At 44.2% G+C, this 23,230-nt stretch overlaps 1 protein-coding gene across 1 annotated transcript in view; it reads left to right on the plus strand.

Moving 5' to 3' along the window:
- Window positions 1-14,022: 14,022 nt before the first annotated feature.
- T265_09082 (hypothetical protein) overlaps window positions 14,023-23,230 on the plus strand; it is a gene marked incomplete at both ends in the record, with an annotated part of 101,741 nt that continues 92,533 nt past the window's right edge. The window contains 4 exons of the mRNA XM_009175067.1: window positions 14,023-14,130; window positions 14,434-14,565; window positions 21,056-21,218; window positions 22,639-22,715. Of these exons, the coding sequence (XP_009173331.1) occupies window positions 14,023-14,130; window positions 14,434-14,565; window positions 21,056-21,218; window positions 22,639-22,715 (480 nt within the window). The remainder of the gene's footprint in view (window positions 14,131-14,433; window positions 14,566-21,055; window positions 21,219-22,638; window positions 22,716-23,230) is intronic.

Below are 23,230 nucleotides of genomic sequence, written 5' to 3' on the forward strand. Positions count from 1 at the left end.
TATCCATATAGGAACTTCTCATCCTGCAAAAGCATAAGAAAGATGGTAATATGACTAGGAATTTTGAATGAGGATATGTTACGCCCATCGATCCTATCGCTGTAATCCATTCAAGGACGTTTACGGTGGGTGGGGACAATACTTCAGTGAATTTGTTTTCATTTAAAGTCTCTATACGTTGCCAGAGTGAATTGCCAAAAATACGGTATAGAAACAAGCATTTAAATCGGTCCAATGCTTGCCGGTATTTTTGTATGTCATTGAGGCGGTTAAATTAGGGTTGAAGTTATTCGCGAATCTAACACAACAAAGCTATCCTTAGGTTCCTTAAATCCGCTCATACTTTAGTCAGCTTCAATGGAAATAGGCAGATTGACAGTAAGTTCAAAATTCTCAATGGTGAATTGGGATGAAGACAATGTAAGCCCCTCAAGAGAAGTACATACTATATACGTCGTGTCAACAAAATAAATTCCACAGCCTTCTAGACACGAAGTAGAAACCTCTGGCCAGTAGTCTTGTAAAATCTTTACTAATGAGAGTCCGGATGCAGCATTTTGTCAACAAAACTCTGAAACAAGACTATATCGAGCATGGTTTACGAAAAGCTCGGTAAAAAATCGGTAGTTTTTTACTGGTCAGATTTTCGCACTTGACATAAAAGCTTTATCAGGCCTGGTAAGCAGCTCGATCAGTTGATCGAAAACTATACCGAGCAGTTTGTAAAGCAACGTACTTCGAGATAAAGATGAAGCCCGGATTTATGAGGACCAGATTAAACACACCCGACTTTTCAAAGCGCCATGGCGCCAAAATCTTTGGTCAGCATTCCGACCACATCCTTGAAACCCTAGCTAAATGCGGTGCAGTGATTCGCTGCTCAGTGCAAAGTCAAAGATCCAATATTTGTTCGTGATAATTGGTTGTTATCCATACACTCGCCTGCCAATTTTGGCAGACTTTGGGGCTTACATGGTAAGGTGCCCACCTGAGAGAAATAGCAACCGTAACCAAAGAGCAAATTGATTATTGCTCTCCAGGAGTTTCGGCGACACAAGATGAATAGGAAAACCGGAAAGTTCAGGTATTTTTGCCCGCACAAAGTCCAATAAGCGGATAAAAGACGTTTATTGGTAACTTGCGAAACATGGGAGAGGTTGTTCTAGACCACTCAAAAATTTTACCTGTTGCTTTACTAAGTTCAAGGCATCTCCGGTTTGCAACGAGATGCCTTTGGAAGCATAACGAGCGTATTGGTCTCCCATTGATTTTCAAAGAAACAAATCACCATGCAAGTAAACTGTACCGTGCTGCGCAAATTTATGGGTGAGCTAACACATTGAAGGTTAAAGATATAAACGTAAGTGATAGGTCAATCCTGAGAGCCTTTGTTGAAGATACTACACTTGACATGGTTAGTAGCTTGAACCTGTAAAATATCATTCTTTTTGGAACTTAACAGTCGCAACGCTGACTGAAAAAATAGCATATGAGATGGAACAATCACGACAAATCAGCGTTAATAGTTTAACTTTTGAGAACACACGGAAATTCCGGGCCAAAATAGGTTCGGGTATTGTCAGAAAGATTCGGCACTGTGTTGTCTTGATTTTGCAAGTTCCCATGTTTTCATAGCTACTTTGGAATTTGTCCACGCGATAAACGATCCTATGTGACGTTCAAGTTTTGCTAGGTTGGAAACGGCAGTTAAGAGTGAAATGGATAAAGAAGATGACGACCATTATACAGTTCCACCAGGTCGAGCTGGTATGCGCAAGACACTGACATGCAATAATAATTATTATTTGGAATAATTATGGTCGTTTGGTATCAACTGAAATATATTAACCATGCTCCTTATATCGATTTTTGCTGACATCCTCAAGGGATAGGAACAACTGGCGCCAGGAACCAAACTTTGCAATGCTAAATAACTAACTGTGCGTGAGCTTCCCAGTTATATTTTCAGGGAAGATTTGTGTAACGTAGTGAGGATGAAAACACCGTGTGTCGCTAGTGTGAGATTCTTTTGGATATTAGCAGCCCTCGACCTTGGTATCATCGTCAACTGTGGACAAAAAACGCACATATATACACTAGCAGCCTGCATGAAGTTTTAAGACAACCGCCAAGTTTGGCACGACTTTTGATACAAAACTCAACTGCTGTAACATCCGTCAGAGAGACAACTTTCCAAAAATAATGAAACGCATTCAGAAACTATGTGGCGATATGGCATCCGCAATAGTCTTTGACATGTCCCAGCTGGCCACAAATCTATTTATAGTCAAACACAGTTTCAGCAGACGAGACTGTATCTCCCCAAAAAAGAGTAAAATATAAAAGGGCAACTAAGGCAATTTGGATCTTAACTCGACGTATTTCAAACAGACACGAGAACATGAATGAGCCAAGTGAATTACGAGAGATATCCTACCTCTGGCATGCAAAGAGTCAATTTGCACAGAGCATTTTTGCTATCTCTAGACCGTCTCTAGTTCCCAACTTTACATCTGTTCTCTGACCCCGACGCCTTCTCTCACCTTGACAGGGGGAATTAGTCTCCATTTGGAATGCGACTTGGAATTTTCAGGCATTCAGTTAGTATTTCTCGAGCCTAAAATGACGCACGAATTCCGTCCGAATGATGTCTGGTGGGTGGTAGATTAAATAACCACACTTTTGCTGATAAAGACAGGGTCCAGCAAGAACAGAGTGGTGAAGCAGCTTTAGTTAAATGAGAGTCCATTGCATGTAGACGGAAGCAATGAACGGTTTGATAGGAGTTTTTTGTTCGAAAACGTGCCCGCAAGGCAATGGGCCACTAGGAAATGGAGGAAGCTATTACCATTAGTTGTGAGCGTTTCATAGATGTGACTCAGAAAGTTACCATAATCACTATCGTTTGAACAGTCGTCCTCCTGTCCTTAATTATTCCGGTGAGTCCACACCAAAGGGAAGCATTGGATTTTAGTTTCGCTCGGGCACACCGATCACATCGCTCAAGTGTGTTCAGACGTGAAAATTCAGATGCGTCCAATGTACCTTGGTGGAGTAGTGATTACACGCTCGCCTCGCATGTCAGATGTCCGGGGTTCGAATTCCGCCCACTGGATATGAACTGCCGATGAGCTCTAGTAAGAGCGAAACTTTAGTGTGGACTCACCGAAATAATTACGCCAGAACAGAAGGACGACCGTACAAACGAGAGCCATGTGACTATGAACAAAATACCTATCCCGCAAAACCCCAAAACTGTTACCATAATCCCAGAATAATTGATTGCCGCTCCTATTGTACGGCGACGTACGCTTGTCGTTATGCATTTGTCACTGTAAACAGACCGGCTGTGGAACAATGTGCTTCAGTTGAACCTCAAAATGGTAGATTAGTTGGGAGCTCAGTGCTCTGCGAGCTCTGGATGTCTGTCTCTTTGCATAAGCAAATGTAATTCTGAGTCCAGAATTTCACGGATCATCAAAAGTTCGGCCAATACTGTAAAGTTCAGTGGCGTTTGTTTATACCGGTGCAGTAGTTCTGCAGGTTGACTGCGCAACTCATGATGTTTGTTTAACATCAGACTGGAAGATGGTAAATGGGATACTTTTTCTCGAGGCGGGTGTGTCAGCTTGTAAGTTGTCCACCCTCCCACAATGGTGGTGCACTCGAGATGACTTAAGGCAGAACATAAGGGATTTCGTACCATATGGTACGCCCTTTTGGTTGTTGCCATAAATGGTAGCTGACTGTCTGGTGATATTTCTATGGCGATTTGTTTAATCACGATCAAAATCACTTCCACCAGGGGCACTGACGTGGGTCTCCTGCATCCGGAAAACCCTTTTCCTGCGACTCAGATTCTGTATAGGCCTCGTTGGAAAGTCGGGGACTGTGGCTCACCAGGGTGGATGGTATGGCAGTACCAATAACGACAGAAACATCAGTCACTGTGAAATGGTCAGGCCTATGTGACCGCCGAAACCGCTAGCAACCTGATGAATACTTTCAAATGGAACACTTGAGAGCACAGTTTACGTCGAATAATTTATTTGTGGTGTACAAATATTTGTTCACACCACACCACACTCCCATACGCGAAGCTCAGCGCCACATTTTACATGTCCATACAAAACTCAGAGTTAAAGGCAGAGTTAAAGGCAGTGAAGTCAGACAAACGTTCCTAGACATTCATTGGTGGCTCGAGATCGGTCGCAATGTGGAACCTCTAGAGGAATAGGTTCAAAGACTAGAGCGATCACACACGGTGAGAATGGTAAGGTAGAAAGGGCGTAATTATCCTGAGAGATAAGGCAAGAGCGTGCATCTGCAGCGTAGGATCCAAGATCTTTGGAATCTGTGATTATCCAAATGCAATATGCTTTATGAAATTTGATGTAGGTGAAAAACTCTTTCATCTTCTTAAGAATGGAATACTCAAGGGCCGAAGTCCAAAAATCAGGACACAAAGTACCATCAATATTCACGAAAACAACACAGTAACCTCGCCGCATTGCTCGTGTAGTCTATGATGTCTGCCAGTTTAATTGTTTTATATGTAAATATGGGTGATGTATAACCTCGCTTGCTGGGCTTCGGCGCATGAGTTTTTCTTTCTGTCTTCCATTCACATAAATTATCGTGAACTTCTGACTTCGGAGAATCACTGTGCGCTGGTGCTTACATAGCGTGCGCATAACATTCGGAGTAAATTTTGTGTAACGCGCTGTGTACACACAGATCCCAAGGTCGAATACCTAGAGAGATGAGTTTATTAGTCCCAAGGGTGTCCAAAAACAAAGTACACTGGATGTTTACCTCTGATTTAGCTGTAGTTGAGGGGAAACAGTACAGCGATAATCGGTGAGTTTGACAGCTTCGTGTTGAGCAGCCTCAAAAAGACTGCTAATGACTGTCTACGATAGAACCGGCCTTCCCAGATAAGCTGTCTAAATTTTAAGAAGCAGGCTTCACACGATTGCTCACAATTCCCCATTCGAACGGACCGATGATCGCCAGCCATCGTGCTTACAACGCTTTAACATACTGACCATTTCACACTGTCAGAAACCCATTTGCTTCAACGTACGAATGTTGTTTTTCCCATTTCCCTATAAACTCTAAACCATAGCCTAGTGGTAGTAGTCAATGTCAGACAATATCCCAGAGCTAAACTTATCCTCAAGCAGTAAATACACGACTGATCATGAGGTGCGAACCAAAGTTATCTTGCCAGAACTGGGGATATTGCCGTGTCTGATACTGCACATCGAAATGGTCTAGCCGGAATGCGTGTTTCGGTAAATGACTATGTGAAGACGCTTCCCTGAGGGAATTTCCAGAGCTGCTAGACGTTGCTGATTCCGGCGCGAGTGTGGTTCAACTGTGAACAACAAATCAATGAACCTAGAATAGTTAACGATGGAAAATGCACCTAAAAATCGTGACGATGTACTTATATTACTAATGCATTTTCCAACCGGCTGAACACTTCTATGAAGTTATGATCAGTTCTACCTTCCCAGTGTGACAACATTTGAGTTGAAATCCCCACAGCCATTTCATTCGGCTTATTTGGCAAATGACCATTGATTGCAAGCATATCAGAATGAAGTGTGCAGCTGCTTAAACAATAAATATGAAATCTTCTGATGTAGGCACAACATCCGAATTACTGTTTAGGAGGCCTAAACTATTAATGACAACCTAATCTGGTGGCAAACAGCCGCATTTCATCATCATTATCTTACGCGGTATGGTAATGACTGCTAGTCAGTTTTGCACATCGAAAACTCGCGTGAATTTTATCAAACAAGTTTGATGAGTGATATTGATTAGTTCGGTAAACGGGCAATTCCAACGTGATGCTTGGTACCAACTTTCCCTTTGCTCCGTCAGCTACGCTGGCACGACGTTTCAAGGAATAATTTGGCATCATTTACTTTCTGAATGCATTCGGTTAAGGGGTTTAACCAACAAACTACTGCGTTGCTTCTATTGATGAACATATGTCCTGGCGGTTTTTCTGAATTTGGAATAGTTTGTACCGGCTTGATTTTTATTTGCGACATCTTCCGACTAGAAATTGCCCTTGCAGTGTGCTCTGTGTAGTGCTACGAGGACGCACAATACAACAGCCAATTTTTACACCTAATCTTTGACTCAGTGACCCAGATTTAGCAGCATGATCCAAGAGCCGCGCTGACTGCAACGCTAAGGACGCCGCAAGATCTTGAACAACCCGAAAGTGGGGGCGAATGAATTGCCTTCAACAAGTGCATGTAAAAACCCATCGCCTAATTCCTATGCTACCTACCACGTGGACTTTTCATAACTATCGGCTCGAAACCTTGAATCGTTTGCTCCAAAATATGATTCGCACTCTAAATGTTATAGTCAAAGCTAAGTGAAAACCGAGCATTTCGTTGTGTAATGGAAAAAACAAACCTATTAAAAGAGCCCTAAATGTTATAGTCAAAGCTAAGTGAAAACCGAGCATTTCGTTGTGTAATGGAAAAAACAAACCTATATAAAATAGCCACCACTGTGGATACAATTTCGTAATAGCAGAGGCAGGCGGTGACCAAAACACAGTTGCCTACTTTGAACTGTTAAACAGATGCTACCAAATATCCAACCACAAAAAGCAGCATCTGGCGCGATGTTTGCAGACGACATGGATTGCATTGCCCCGCCGAACCTTTTGCGACATACTGCACATTCCTTACGGATTGTGTTCAGGATTTTAGCAGGGCGGTGGTTGTTAGTTCGTCCGAAGTAAATTGTTGCTGAACAAAATCTTCGCGGAAGGAGAGTCATTGGCTGGGTGGTCGCTCTCCGGTTGATGAGGTTTTATCATCACGGTTATCATCATTGTACAACGCGACGGTAAAAATCTGTCATAGAGAAGCTACAAATTTACGTGGAAAAAGGCGTGGTTATAGGACGTTCAGTACTGTAAGCCTTTTATAACACACCGGAGTGAAAAACTCGCGGAGATTCCAGCCTCTTCGTGAAATAACTATCCCAAAGCTCTGGTAGGTCATTTTAGGCGATAGAATTGTTAAAAATTGGTATTGCGTTGTGTAGTGTTATGCTACCAGGAGAAGAATGAACCCACTTTACACATTGCATCCTTAGCCCAGCTACCTACCTTGATTTATTTATAATGGTTGCATGAGTTCATATGGAAATTTCCTGAATGTCAGCCCAACTAGCTCATATTTTCAGGGAATCTAAATAAACATATGTGGGTCTTTGGAAAAGACATTTCCACCGGATACCTCAGCGCAGTCGAACGCAATCAGTAATTTGTCGTTTTGCTTGAAGTGAGGACAGCAGAGTTTGGAAGTAATCGGTGCGGAACATCACAGTGTTCGGCACTAAGTTGAATGACCACGTCTAGATGATCATTCGGTATCTTGCTTCACTCGGCGCGCAGAAATTTCTAGAATTTCTCATTCCAACAAATCGACGGCACCAGATCCTTTTAGTTTTCCGAAGGCATAAAGCTTCTAAGTCCACGTGGCAAAGAAATTTCTAGTGTTTTCAAAAAATGGGGCGATATTAGACATTACCATATACATAAGACTCCGGTTTTGGGCAAACCAGCCACAAAAACGCAACAGCTAGAGCGTCTGGAGCACAATTTCACTTCAAAATATACTCAAGGGCTAAAGCCCCAATATTTATGCGGAGATGATGTTTAGGACATTCTGTGGATATGAATTCACCCGCCTACAAACAATACACCCGGAACATGATGTTATCGCCCATTGCCTTGACATTTAACGATGACAATGTTTATTCCCAAATGGGTGATGGCGTCCCGTCAGGCATGACCATAATGTTACGGTCGGAATAAAAGGACGACTGGCGGGATGTAACACTATTGCGGGTTGCGCGGGAGAGTGACAGTGTGATAAACGGTGGACATTATCCCATTTAGACTTCGTCATACCTAATCGGCATGGTCGTGGGAACGCAGATTCTTTCTTTTGGGAGAAATATCAAGCTAGGAGCTTCAGGTGAACATTTCAAGGTGGCATCCAAATAAAAACGAGCGGGCAATGAACAGGCACATTGCCTGGCACGTTTTGAGCAACCTTGAAAGTGAGGAAAATGAGGAACCAGAGGAACAGATCTGGTGAAGCGGAAGGGTGGCCACGACCTAGGCAGTCAGTTTGAACTAAAACCCAAAAACACTACTAAAACCTTGGGGCCTTGGAATGTTTCGTTTATGACCAGGATCATGAGGTGTTTGGCCTGATTTTGTAATTACGGAAGCAGCGGGATTTGTTGTGTTTGTCAAGGGAATCCGGAAAGTCGAAACGAAGCCAAATTAAGATCGCAGGTATTTCTTTGGCCCGGATGGGGATCCTCTCGGATGTAAAGCACAGACTGAAAAGGATGACGGTCATCCATGGCCTCCATAGCAGATGGCACCAATTGTCGAAACTTAGGAAGGAGAGTGAGTTAGATGATATTAGTAGAGCCTGGTGAATTTTAGGGGGCATGGGATAAGATTAAATCTAACAATCGAGGACAAACTGAATGTTTGCCACAATTAGTGGTGGCAACAAGCAAATAAATGGGACAGAATAGGGATAGATCTGTTGTCATTAGCCTAGCAATCAAGGACTGGCTTCACTTGCCAATATACGCTATAATATTACCAGGGACATAGGACAAATGGAAATAAACACCCGGAGTATTGCTGTGCTAAGGAAAATCGAACATATAGGGACTGACTAGAATGGAGTTCCAAGATGGAAGTTATTACGTGAGTTGGACAATCTCCTAATCCATGAGGGAAAGCGAATGCAGAAGAAATGGTCGCCTGTCCTCAAGGTGCTGTTAGCAGCTGCAGTTAACAAGTGGTGCATGGTGAAAATGGCTTTGGGTGCCAGCATTGTATGCTAATAGTGGAAGGTTAGGGATTTTATAAGATAAATATCTTTGTTTATTTTTCGTGCGTCAGTTCCTGATGGCAGTTGGGCAGGCGTGTTTTGTGTGGTCCAAAGAGTTGGTTTTTGTGCGGTGCAATACTAGTTATGACGGAAGGAGCCATGACTTTGCACATCGATGGAAGCGGTGGGCATTGCAAACATTAGAGTAGCAAACATCAGAGGGTAGCAGATAGCGATGTAAGAGTTCACGTGGTCTAATTTTTTGACAGGATACGTGATAAGGCACACTTCCCTGGAACTTTTGGGGTAAACTTTTTGGGGTAAACTTTTTTGGGGTAAACTTTTGGGGTATGTTGTTCACGGAACAGTCGGCGGAGTAAGTTGCAGCAAGAAGGGGTTTTGCGGACGGTGCTCTCTCATCGGCATTCGAGAGATACCCCAAGGACTCCTGATCAGCTGATATCGTGGACTAACTGCAGCTGTAACCGGAGTACCACTGTTTGAGAATATTGGGTCCGGGGTATCTAAGCCAGGAGTGTGTTTATGTACAATATGCGACCAACTTTTTACACTAAGTTGAGCAAGCAGCGCGGCGTAATGAGCGAGGCCCGTAATCTGAGACTAGGAAATATCCGGTAGGTTGAAATCACACAGCACGAAATCAGGCGAGTGAGGTAGAGCACGTGCAGTGTAGATAAAACAGAACAAGTCCGCAGTAAAGGGGGAGGAGGCTAGTGGTAGTATAATACAACTTGTGGAGGTCGTTTTTCTGTTCTGTAGAGATCCAGATGGCCTTTGGAATGCCATTCAGGGTAGGAGCATCAATATGAGTTAAGCCAAATCCGGTTCGGAATAGATGGCGCAGCCGCTCCTTGAGTTCCTCATGTCAAAGCGTGAATAATATATTCAGAGATCGAAATTGCTGTGTCCGCAGTTTCAACACTGGGCTCGTAAACAATGAACCTCTGACAGTAACGAGCGAGCATTAAGCGGCATTATTGGCTAGCTCGTTAGAGAGCAAACAGTTCTAGGAAGCAAGTTATTAACATCACTCACGGTAGTATTTGGTACTTGATAAGTGGAGGTCATGTAACACGAAGCGAATATTATTGAGCATGTGTTTGGAGTCCGAGCAGGAATATTCGGCGCTGGTGGCAGTTAGGTAGATTATTGGTTGAATATATCTGAACACATGAGAGGAGGTGCAGTATCAGGTTAAGTAAGAAGAGAGCAAGCAGCTGAACGGAAGTTGTTGACCCCATCATCTTCTGAATCAGCAATTAAGGATAGGGCGAAGGAAATAGCGGTGGCTGAGGAGGAATGGACGGTAACTGAAATGGAGTTTGGACCAGACAAGGTAGGCAAGGTGGTGGGAGCGGACAAGGGCCAGAGCTTACTGCTGGTCGATATGGATACGGGGCTGTTCTGAGCACGTGGTGCGTATAGTTTGATGTACTTTACAAGGGTCGGATAGGTGAGCTGCGTGTGGCTTAGAAGAAGGCGGAGGCGGTGGTTGTGTAGGCAACTGCTACGTTGGGATCTCAGCCGAATGGTATGTGAGTTGCCAGGGGCGGAGCTTGATAATGATTAAGACGATGTTCATGGGTTAGGGACCCTCCCGAAGACCAGGCGTGCATGGTGTGGAGGGCGCAGGTGTATATATATACCATACGGAGTATAACTAGATTTGTAGACGAATAACAGGAATTCGAAAATTTAGTGCGGGAGAGTGGGTTAGGACACCAGCTTGAGGAAGTGCTCTTGTGGGGGAAACAGTGTGTCATTAAATTAGGGAGTTTTGGGAAGAAGACCTTCGATTGCAGCCCTGGTAAGATATAGAATCTGTCATGTCAGCGGTGAATTGCGTTGGCGTAATCGTGGTCAGAGGTGGGATAGATAAGTGCCCGAATGTGGAAGTGGGGGGTTGATGGTTGTGAGCGGTAGATGCGAAAGCTGAGGTCGTCAAGCAGGTTTACGTGGCACCAGGGCGCATATCAGTGTCGCAGGAAGGCTCAGTGGGAAGGCTGAGTGCAGTTATTGATGGAGTGTCCCGAATAGGTTATTCATGGCTATAATGTGTATGACCTGTGTTCTGAGGTTAGGTATAGCAGGGAATTGAGAGGAAGCTCCGCAATGAAACTAGCAAAGCATGTCAGGACCGTGTTGTCTTCGATCATAATAGGTGGTTGAAGGAACCTAGCTTACGCAGGCGACTACAAGCGGCTACGTGTCCACGATGTCTAATCAACCTTCTTCGGTCTAACCAACTAGTCGACACGCCCCCTTCCAGCTCTACCAGGAAAACTCGAGCGTCCAGATTGTACGGGGTGAGGGGTTTAATTTCATTGGTCATTTTGTTTAGTACGTATGTACAGCTGGGAAACGTACAACCTTCATGAAGCGTAGTGATCATTGAGCCACTTACATCATAAAATGAGAGGAATTCACCATGAGGCAAGCGGATGACAGACTCGGAGCAACAGTTACTCTATATAAACTTAGTTCAGCGGTAAAAGTCGCACAGACGCTTGTTTACGCAACGGGTGAGTCGCATTGCGTTCTTTTTTTGTAGTTTTGTGTTCACTGACTATAAGGCCACTGAAAGGCGAGGCTGGCCTGAAATTCGTGATGCCCCACTAACAGACGAACTGCCTGGAATTGATGGACCATTTATGGATCATACAACTATTCTTTTTCCTATAACCAGCAATCTACACCATAAGTGCTATACTATCAACTCACGGTTGTCAATCGATTCCCCTATGGAGCCGAAAATACAGACGCACATATAATTCTGGGGCATTTTGCTAAGAAGCTGCGCTTTGGTCCAGGTGAACATGATAAAATACCTTCTCTGTGGACCGTTTACGAAGGATAGCTCTGCATTTTTTAGGCCGTGGGCAAAACATCATAAATTAATTCGGCATGTATGGACTCATTTTTAGGAAATGCCTGTAGGTCGTAACACAGGGGACGCACAGGGAAGCCTCAGCATCCCGGCGGTCAAGTGACATGGTACTGCATCCGTTTCGTACCAGCCGTCACTGGTACTAGTTGGCTGGTCACAAAGAACACAACAACCCACGTCTTTGTCTCTAGAACTCCGGCTGGATCGAGACGTATTATCCTGGACCACAGATGGCAGGTTTCTAGTCACAGACATCGAGCCTGGGGTCAGCAGAATTTGCCTTCGAATAATCAAACGTATAATGGCATCTGGAGCTCTCCTATGTTTCAGCCCCTGAAGTTTATACACCACTCGTTTCAGATGCTTACGGAGACCGTTGAAATTCGTCGACGACAGCCTGGTCACAGGTGTAAAGCGTATACCTTGTTCCAGTGGGTTGCAATCAGACATCCACCACCGGTGCATAGGAAAGCAACTTCGGAAAACATATATGAATATTATATCTTGCCGCTTGGAACTGACAGGCCTGTAAATACGGGTAACAAGTGGATACAGGGACTCGCCTCGCCTGGTAGAAGGGGCGTGTGCGTTTTCCATCACAGATGTCAACCGTCTGGGAGGACCTGAATGTTTGCATCTTGAACTATAAGTTAGTTACTATGGCTTGACCTCACCTGGCTTGTTCCAAAAAAATGATGGTGCAGTCTTTGAAGGTCATGGTCCCAAGTGCCTCAAGACGAGGGAACACATACGCTTCCGCTTAACAGACAACGTTCATTACGTAGCTGTCGTTCTCTAGGATATCCTATCTGTCACAGTACCGTCTGCGTCTCATGTCCCCTCAATGAGCCACTCGTCGTGCCGAGACACCTACCCATTGGTATACTCAAGTGTGTCGGAGCGATGCGCCCGGTTTTTAAGGCAAACATTCCCGTTTTTCAGATGATTGTTTGTCGAAGTACGAAAACGGGCAATCCCGGATGGTTCGTATATGGCTTATTTTCGTATGAAATACAACCCCCGGACGGTAAGGTAGGAGACAAATTGTGTTTCCGTGTTGCTCAGCGTTTGCGGATTTCGTCAAAATCTGTATTACCATGATATTTCAGGATAGGGCACTTTAGATAAGCGAATCACCTACTTTGCGTCGTTTTCTAGAATTCCTTTGACCAGAAATGCATGAAAAATGCACCATTCATGTGAGCTTTTTGAATACGGAAGTTGCACAAGGTGATATAGCTGCCTAACACTATTCTTGATGCCCGCATTTGTGTCACGCCTTTACTCACCCCTGAAGTCCTCAGTAGACACTGTTCGCTCATCAGGATTGGATGTCCGATGCCCATAACACGCGTCATCAGCACAATCGTTTGCCTGAACTTCCGAAGTTCACACATCAGTGCAGCGCAGATCAGAGTGTTAGGATTATCACTGCGGTGCAAAAATGCTTTGCCAATACAACACGACGCAAAACTCAGTGATTTAATGTAAAATTTCTGTCGCTGATTTGAAAATTGCGAGGTCATTGCTTTTGTTCACGGAACACATTTTTGAACCTCTCAGTAGAGAGCCATGCGAAAAAGAATTCTTTTCTTAGAAGACGTAGTGGCCTGAAATGCGGTTCCGCCTGAAGTGACGACTAACACTAACAGTAGCTTCAGGTTTCCCCAATGACCTACCCATTAGTCCATTGCGTACCATCCTCTCCTGATCAAAACGGACCTGTATACTAAAAAACTTGATCCATCTGCCCCCTTTAATTTTACCATGCCGTTTGTCCATGTGGGGGACCGTTGACCGCACAGTGCTTTTAGCGGCAGCTCATTAAATTACGTTGTTTACTGAGGCAATCAGACCCCTAGCGGAAGAGGTCTGGTAGGATACTTCCCAGCATTTCTGAGACACCAGGAAGACTAGATGGGATGAAAAGCATAGACTCGTACTCTGAACTCAATTACCTGTCTCTCCTAGTCCATCAAGCACGCACCGACGAAAGGTGAACCAGCCGTTTATCAACCCTGAAATTCAAACTGGATTGCCAAAAACCACTACTTTTCTGAACCCAGAAAAAAAACCGTGAACTCCGTGAACTGTGAATTCAATGAACCTCGATGAGACTCAGCTTATCGCCAATGCTGACCTTGAGCTCTGGCGCGTTAGATGGACTAGGTGTTTGCGTTTCATTTTTGTCGTCTTTTCCAAAAAAACATGCCCGAAGACCAGCATGCATTACACCTGAAGCTGGTGGAATCACTAATACAAGATAACAGAACTCTTGCCAGCGAGACGAGAAGAAGGTATGCCCCAATAAAAGAGGTAGGCTCGAAAGCCATGTAATCCTTGAGTTATGTTCACAGCTTGCGGAAAAGCAGATCGTGTGGCTCCGCGCCACGATGAATAGCAATGAGGACTTGAGAAATAGTAATCTTGAGCTTAGGTTTTACCGCCGCTTAGGTCTTTTGGCGCATAATATTCATGTCATTGAGCCGTTTCTCAACGGGTGCTCTACCAAACAGCAAAAGATAATCATTACCTGTCTGACCGCCGTTCAGAAACTAATAAACCGTGACTGTCTCTCTGAGGTAATTTGTTGTTAGTTGCTTAACTCTACTTTGGTAGGATGGAGCAACAGCACTGATCGAAACGCTGTGGATTTTAATGGAGTCGAACATTGAGGAGTTGCGGGTGTTACAAACTGCTATTTTGTTGCTCACAACTTCTGGGACAGTTCGTGGAAAGCTACTAGCAAGGGTAAGTTTGACGAACAAGAAGCCCCTGATTAATTGTTTCTCTACATGAATAAAGCTGTCTGTGAGTTGTAGCAGGTACTCGAAGCCGGAATTCCCCTGAGAATCAGAAAAGCTTCGGCTTATTAGGGGCCTCACCGCTTTCGTGGATATATTCTGAGCTTGTGCGCCTCGCGTTCTATGGATCAATGTGCACGAATACTTACGAACTACATCAAGATGCGCCACAGAGAGGCTAGAAAGCCTGTAGTCTCTGTCAACGCAACAACTTATTCTGTGAAAATTCGGAACCGAAGCTGGCGGCAAGGATGCAGTTTTTGGCACGTAAATGAAATAAAGGACGTGACGTTGGTGCGAACAAGAGAAGGCTCACGGCTCAAGACCAGAGCTTTAGGTTGGGAAAGAGAGCAGTTAGTAGGACGCTGTACAGCCCCCAACCTAGAAAACCGTTCAATAAAGATTTCGGCAACATCAATAAATCGGGTCAAAACTCGGAAACGTACCTAAATATGCATTAGTACAATAAGCACTTGTGCGTACATTCCACGATGACACTCGAAGGTGATTTTAGATAGTCCCATTTACAACCAGAAGTACAAAAGGAATAGTAGATTTTGTCGCTTGGGAACATGGAACGGGCCATTTTCTTGCAACAGATGCGCTCATTTGCAAATGAGCAACCTTATGATAGGTTTTCTCGGAGGGCCGTTTTCTAGTTCGTTTAACCTGTAAGTTGAAGGCTTCTTGGTTCCGCTTATTTCCATTTCGGTTGCGGTTAACAAGAAGGCGCTTCTCCAACCGCTTACGATTAATCTTTGAAATACGAGTTGCCACTTCTCTCCGTGGTCGCGGAGAACGCATGAAGAATCAGGCCATGTTGAAAGGAACTCTAGTCGGATGTTTGGGGTCATCATCAGAGACAGCAACATTGTTGTTGACATTGATGCTTCACCATACAACCCATATTTTATTTATCTAAAAAGAAAAAAGGAAAGCCCGGATGGAACATGCACATGGTACTAATCCACCATAAGCACTCTGTAGTGCCTACATCTAACGCTGCGAAGGATTAACTGGGTGCACTGCAAACTTCCGAAACGACCGTAACCGCTTGGCTATATGTTGCCGCTGTCATGCGTGCCAACCTACAACTCAAGTAGACCATACTGATATGAACTGTGAGTTGCGTGGATCACTTAATTATCCCCGCTCGTTGTGTGGGTGTGTGGACATGGGAGTGTGTTGTAGTGCAAATCCTCACATGATTGCTCGCAGGGCATATGGAAGTGACGGGGAAATTAGCTTGACCCTAGTCGTAAGTAGACCCTTTGCGCCTCAACGTCAACCTGAAATACGAAGGCCCCATTGTTGTTTTCTTAAAGTGGAGTGAAAGCGCAAAGGTGACTGGAATAACTGACCAAGTCCACCTAATCCTTGGGTACGTGATTAGCATTCACAATAGTGCAACATTATGCTACGGGACGTACAATCTGATCCTGCCTCCAGAAATTAAAGGAAAGATTGGAAGTTGTAGAACACCATAGAACTCTTAGACGATTTGCTAGCTTTGTCAAAGGCCTGGATCGCACTTGCCAATTTGTCATGAAGAACACGTGTATCACACCGCACTTCAGGCTGTACTGCTGTACGGCTGTGGGGCTCGGCCACATTGGATAGAGTATCTTGGACATTTTCGGGTCCTTGACTCCCGATCTCAGAACTGTAGCTGAAATCGGTTGAAACCAGCGAACTCGCAGAAGGTACTTCGCCAAAAAATATGTACATCACTGCATCACGGAGTGGCTGGGTCATTTTTAAGCATACTGAGTTACCGTCTACGTAGAAGAATGTTGTTTTCTGCGCCTAATTTGATGTGATAGAAGCCTGGAGGTTGGTAGAATGACATCAGAGGAAAGGAATGAAGGATGATGCGTAAGGGCTAGCTAATGTGGATACTGTTAGTTTCCCAGACTGGGGCCTATGTGACCATCTCTGTGCTCGGTTGGAGACACTAAGTGGCATGGCGGCTAATCGATATCGGTGGCTTTCATACTGTGGGTTTTAGTTCAAGTTGTCTGACTGACTGTTGGAGGTGTGGACACAGATGTTTTTAGTAGGCCGACCCTAGGCCACTTTCTTTGTCCCATTTTTCTTTATTCTGTAGGGCTTCATTTGTGTGAGCTGACATGGTCGAATGGCTATTAATAATTAGTGGTGTTTGTGTTGATATCAATAATGACAACGACACTACTGCTGCAAATGTTAATGATGCTTTTCATTTTTCACAAGCACATAAGGTTGCCTGTAATGAGTCCTTGCCCTTCCCATCCTTCATGCTCTAATGGACATTCTTTTTAGTGGTTGTATGGTAGTTAAACAGCAGTGCTTATTTCTGATGCACTGCTGTTGGTGGTGGCGATAATGTGGGGTGAGCAAAGGAGTAGAAATCGGAATAGACAAGTGCAACGGTGAAACCGGGGAGCTCTTTAAGAAAATGTTTTGAAAAGCTTGAGAACCAGTTTTCCTTTATCCATTTCACCATACTACTCTACTGCCTAGTAGAGTTAATTTATTCCTCAATTTGTGGCCTCGGTAATTGCATACGGTCGAAAATTGTTACCGAAATGCTTGCATCTTATAAGATGTCCTTCCGTTTTTACGAAATTGGTTTAGATTCTTGTGTCCTACAAACTGAGAACACCGTACACCAAAACAATGCAGCAAACGATGTATACAATATCTGGATTAACAACAACAATAAGTTACTAGAGTCATGGGCTTGAGTACGAAATCATAACAATCTGAACCCGATCGGCCAACCTCACTTTGTCGTTTGGTTGTCAGTGGTATGGACAACGAACGAAATCCTGAGTGAATTTAATAGTAGAGCAGTCTCAGGACGCGATTATGCTTTAGTGTGCTGGATGCATACCTCGGTTACCTTGTCAAGCGATTCTCGGCCGAAAGTGGTCGTTTTGTCATGATGAAACAAAATTAATGTACATGTTTCTGGTTACGGATCCCCAAAGGAACTGGGTAGTGAATGTGCGGGGGGGGGGGGAGGTGATGTTGGCGGCCACAGACGATTGGAATATCATTGGGTAGCTAAAACACTCACGCTGATTTCAGTAATGTTATGGGCCAATTTGGTGTCTGAGCCTTGATTACGCGGTGAGGAATCGTCCGTGTACACATTTTGAGATGACCAACAACTTTCTTGCTCAGTAACTTTCTTGCCAACCCAATTAAGAGCTTGAAAGCCGCCTGTTCCAGAATAGCGTGCACGCTAAATGTATCGAGCTTCACTGTCAGATTGCTTTAATTGGCTTCCTGACTTTCTTTTTTTGGCAGCCCTTTTCTAGAAGGCAATATAAGTGTGATGCGGTAGCAGCCTTGAACGAATCCCTTTGATTAATATTAAACCAATCCGCATGAGAATTTTTACAATCGTTCCAACTCAAGGTATTTGATGTGATGCCAATGGGGATCCTGTCATTGGTTCCTCGCTTCATCGAAGAAACACGGAGCTGTTAGGGTTTGATCAAGTGTCCTCGTTCCAGTGGAACGAATCGGCAATTTATTCCAAAGAAGAAGGGACCACAATACATTCCACAAACTCCACAGATTCTCTAGACATGATCCATCTCTAGTACTTAGGACTCTTGAAAACTGGCTTTCTCGGCTTTCTCGTATTCAGATCCACTAGGTGTCTTCTTGGTTACGGTAAGAGAACTATTTACGAACCAGTGCCCTGTGTCCGCGGAGGTGTATCGCCCAGTGGTGCTATACTATGAATGAAAGTATTCACTGTGTTGAAAATTGCCAAGGGTTCTATTTTTGAACACGTTCTTTGTTTTTTTTCCATGGTGTTACGTTGCCTAACCGTTACGTTACCTGCGTTGTATTGAGCTTCATTGACCAAACCACTTTTTCGTAGTCTTCGTGAACAGCATACTCTCGACTCCCCGAATGACTGATCTATGTATACACAGACAAACCAAGAGCTAGACAGTTTAGGGTCAAAAGTCACTAGTGGGTCACTACATACCGAGTACCATTCAATAGGATCACCGGTCGTCGTTCTTAGCCTCTTACTGGCATGTTTTCACCAACCCACCTACAGGCAAAACGTACAGTGCATGTCTAACGATGGAATTTACCAGACGCCAGTCCTGCTATGATTGCTTGTTTTTGCTGCTGGGTCTCTATTAACTCCGTTTGTCATTCCACTTTCGCTGCGATTGTTTGTTATGCACTCATTTGGACCCTTTCCCATACCAACCTCCAACCTACCAAATAAACGCGCCGTCGCTGATACCCTTGCGTTAAAATTAGTAAATGTTCGGTAAAAATGATCGATGCTTCACTTTCTTATCGTCTGCACGGACATCCGTAAATGTTTGCCGACGTTCAGAAAATAATGTTGATGGACGTAAAACGATTGCCTGGTTATTCCTTGTTTCTACCATTTAACGTTGAGTTCATTACGCTCGATCCTATGGTCCATGGTGGCGTTCCTTATACGATCACACGTCTTGGACTATTTGAACTTTGTTGTGGTATATGGTAGTTCCGACTGAATGCTTTATGCCGACTGTGTGAAGCTGATTCGCCACATATATTAAGGTAGGTATGGGGCTCCAGACACTGCTGGGGTGATCCACGTGGAGACCGACTTGACAGTATGGCTTCAGATCTTCGGTCAACCTACTAATCGTCATCACTTCCCTTTGTCTCTGTGAAGAAATCGATGGATGTTTATTGAGTTAGCTTTCAGTCCTCTTGACAAAGTGGCTGAACCAATGTAGTTGTCGTTGCTGCTTACTATTGAAGCAGCTCTCTACAAGGCGGAATCGGTCAGTTTACCGATCTGTTGAATTCTCTCCTGGAATTCGTCGGACCCACTCTCGACGCCAACGGTAAAAATTTCAAGTGGCGCATGTTTTCTGCATAAAGTGCCCAAGGTCAGAAAATCAAGCGGATTTTGGTTTCAAACATATAAACCCTTCTACGTGAAATGATTGGGCTCATTCTTAATGTCTCCTAACTACCCCGTGGCATTATCTCACTCTTCGTGCTTCCTTCGGGTTATGCGGCAGCTGTGCACCAACAGGTTACGGCAGTAATTTAATGTTTTTGTTCACGTTCCTTTGCTGGATACCATAGCCTCTTCCAGTGCACACCCATCACGGCAAAGGCTTTTGTTGCCATTGATGTCGCTATTTATAACAACTTTTGTCGGATCGCTCCCCTTATTTGTGTCATTGAAGAAGTCTTTCAGAACTGGAGTCTCCGAGCGTTATCTAGCTAGAATACACCGACTAGAATCTAATCATCGACCGACTGGCTTATCTATTTTCATACGCCATGACCAGCAGTGAATTATCATTGTTGAACAATAGTGCTATGCTGTCGATTATGATGGTGATGGCCGGTTTTTCCAAGCGGAATGACATCACATTACTTGCATGACCGAAAATCCCGGTCAGTTTTCTGACATACGCTAAAAACCCTTTGTTGTTCCGAATTTGTATGCAAACCAGATTTTCGTCAACCTCGTGTGGCATCCTAGGTACAACAACTAAACATTCAGGGTTTGGGGTAGGAAATGCTTTCCGAGATGCCCGTGGTCAACATCCATATGTCTGTCTGACCTGAGTTGGCCCGCAATGTCTTAGTCATCAGTTAAATGGTATATGAGCCTTTAAAGCTCACAACTGATTGGTTTGCTAAGCTAGGTTTCCTCTGACCTGATAAGTGTTGTTGATTGAGATTCTGGAAAATATCCTTTGCAACATAGGGAATGTTAAGTCTTGACTTTGAGGCTTATTTTCAATTATGTCAACAAGGTTCTGAATAATTTCGAAGGTTACTTGCATCTCATAACTTTTTTGTCCAGCACCGTATGTTCGTATTCTTTGACTCAGGATATTGGTTTTTCTCGGAAGCCAACTCACTCTTCCGGAGGGCATGCATACAGTTTCTCTGTGGAGACCGAGCTAAGAAGAGTAACGTTAATGCGATCATTCACAAGTGGTGGCTTCTCGTTGTAAGTGCTTTTCCTATAGGGATTTATACATACTAAGCGGGGTTACGCTGTGAAATACAAGTTCCCGTTAACTTCTCACCTATTCTCAGTGATATCTGTTAGATTCTCCCCCTCCTGGTTAAATTTATGTATATTCCAGCTTAGGATTCTCATTCACGTTTCCAGGAATGTGACTGCATTTGCGCCACACCTCGCGCTCAGGACTTTTTCAATCGCCTATGTCTCGTAACCTTTTGTACCTGCCATTCCACTGATAAGGTGCCCAAAAAACAAATATAAGTTTGTCTTTGCATTGAATACTTCGACCAGTGTCAACACAGGAATATATTGCTTTTCGTTTCATTTATTACCGGGCTAGTGCCGATTTGGTGTGCATTGTATTTTTTGCACTTAACTGATGAATGCTCATTAACCTTAGTCTGTTTCATGTTTTGTTTTATTCCAGGCACTCACTTTGTGTTTGCGCTTACACAACTCAAAGACACCAGCGACTGTGAATACCGCGGCCGCTGCTATTCGGCAGTGCGCTTGTGCTGTTTTCGATAGGGTTCTCAAGGAAGAAGCCAGTTTATCCGACGAAGTAAACAAATCGGTTGGTCTTCATAACCGTAAGTTCGTTTCTACGGGCATATATGGCTTAAAGAAAAATTGACGTAGTACGACTCACTTTGTTTGAGAAAAGCTGGTACGTGCGATGGTACGATGTGATTACAAACCTTCTTTAGGCCAGTATCTTCCTCAGAAGGAGGACCAATGGATTCGAAGCATCATCTGGGCTTCCTTCTAATCGATGCACGCCCTACAGATCTGTGGAGACCGTGGTCGTAGACATTATCCGCATATCTCAGTAAAGGCCTGGGCTTCATAGTGGTTGACGGTTGTTTTGTTAGCTCTGCGATCCACAGCTATACTGGAGCTGTCTAAGTGCCAGTCAAAGTTTTTGAGTCCTTCCGTATAGGTCCGGACATTGGCAGTATTGTCACCCGAATGGATTCATAATTTACGTACTCGTAGTCTGGGTGCCTTAATATTACCCACAACGGGAGGAAAACAGATCAACACTGACGCTTCTTTTCATCCTGTCTTACTTGTTTGTCCTCAGTGACCCAACTTCATCAATACTGTAGACTTATCCGTCGAAACTGACAGCTCCACTTGTTTGGAATCACTGCTAGCCAGAATACTCACGTGTCGCATTGCAACCACAGTCTGCGATATCTAGAAATCGATATTCAAGCATTTAGCACTCACACTCTAAGGAGGATAACATTCTACTCATCCACTCACTGGGCTCACTTTTTGTTGAAGTGCTACCCGTTTGAAACGAGAATTCAGGATTCAGTTATAGTTGTCGGATGAACTGCTTCGTCAGCTTCTCTTCACTTCTGATTATGAACCTCTGGTGATCCAGCATGTTTGGTTGTATTGTATTCTTTGAGCCGTGCAGCGCGAAACGACTTCTGTTTGACTTGGAGTTTTGTCACTTAGGATAACATGTTTTCAAACTATTTCGTGACCAGTACACGATGCGATCTTCTGCCTCAAAGCCTGAGAATGTGTTTCTGGTTGGGATATGGGCAACAATATAAGAAAACAGGGTTTGGATTTAATGGTGCATTCAAGACCATGTTTTATCTACAACTTTCCGAAATGCATAGAGACAAGTCTCTTCGACCGGTCGATGGCAGATTTACAGAACTTAATGGTGACGATCCCGCAGAGTAGAAAAAGTTCACGAACCGAATGAGCTAAACAGTGATGTCTTTCCAGTAAATGGGCCGTGTAAAGACCCACACATCGCCAACAACCAGTCTGTGGGTCGGGCTCAACCCTTTCAAAGTCTGTGGTCGGAATCAGTTGCCGGGCCGATGAGGGTTGCTTTCTGTTTTACTTAGTAGTTGTTATAGTCATCCCCATAGTTGTTCTCTTGGTACTACATTTGTTCAGGTTTCTTCTGAAACCCAGGGCTTACTTTGTCTTCGATTCATTCATTTTTGGGAAACCGAAACGATCTTTTGCACTTTTCAGTTCGACCGGATGAAGTTGTATGTATCAGCGTTGACGAGTTGAGACCGGCCTCAAAAGACGCGTACAGGCTTTTTCAAGTGAGTTTTAAATTTCTCTGAGCAACTATAGTCACCATTAGCTGGTCTGAGTAGCACCAGGAATGACTGGGAGAAAAACAGTTATATCAGTAAGGTGACACTATGACCAAAATTGTCGATATGTTGAATGTACTATACAGTATAGTCCCGCTATACCATTACTGTAAGACTTTTCCCGTATTTGTCGTCTCTGGGCTTCCGCAATCGTCTTCATCGTATCCCTGGATGCGCCGCCATCGTTTAGATGCTCTTCTACAGAAGCAGTGTGGCAATATTAATTGTTACTACGGTAGCCGCAATTTGACCCAACCTAAAGCTGCCACCTTGATGTGGCGGTCGGGCTTGAGTGCTGCAATGATCCCGCGGGCTACACTGGCTGGAACTTCGTCCCACAAGGTCTAACCATGCCAGGAAGGCCAAAGGGGAGCAGCGAGACCCCGCACTACGAGTAATCGTGGTACGAGGCGGTCTGGGGGTAAAGTCGTACTGTCCTCTGCGACAGGAGTGTGAAGGCA

This window comes from Opisthorchis viverrini (assembly GCF_000715545.1).
Source record: "Opisthorchis viverrini unplaced genomic scaffold opera_v5_255, whole genome shotgun sequence".
Classification (NCBI taxonomy): domain Eukaryota; kingdom Metazoa; phylum Platyhelminthes; class Trematoda; order Opisthorchiida; family Opisthorchiidae; genus Opisthorchis; species Opisthorchis viverrini.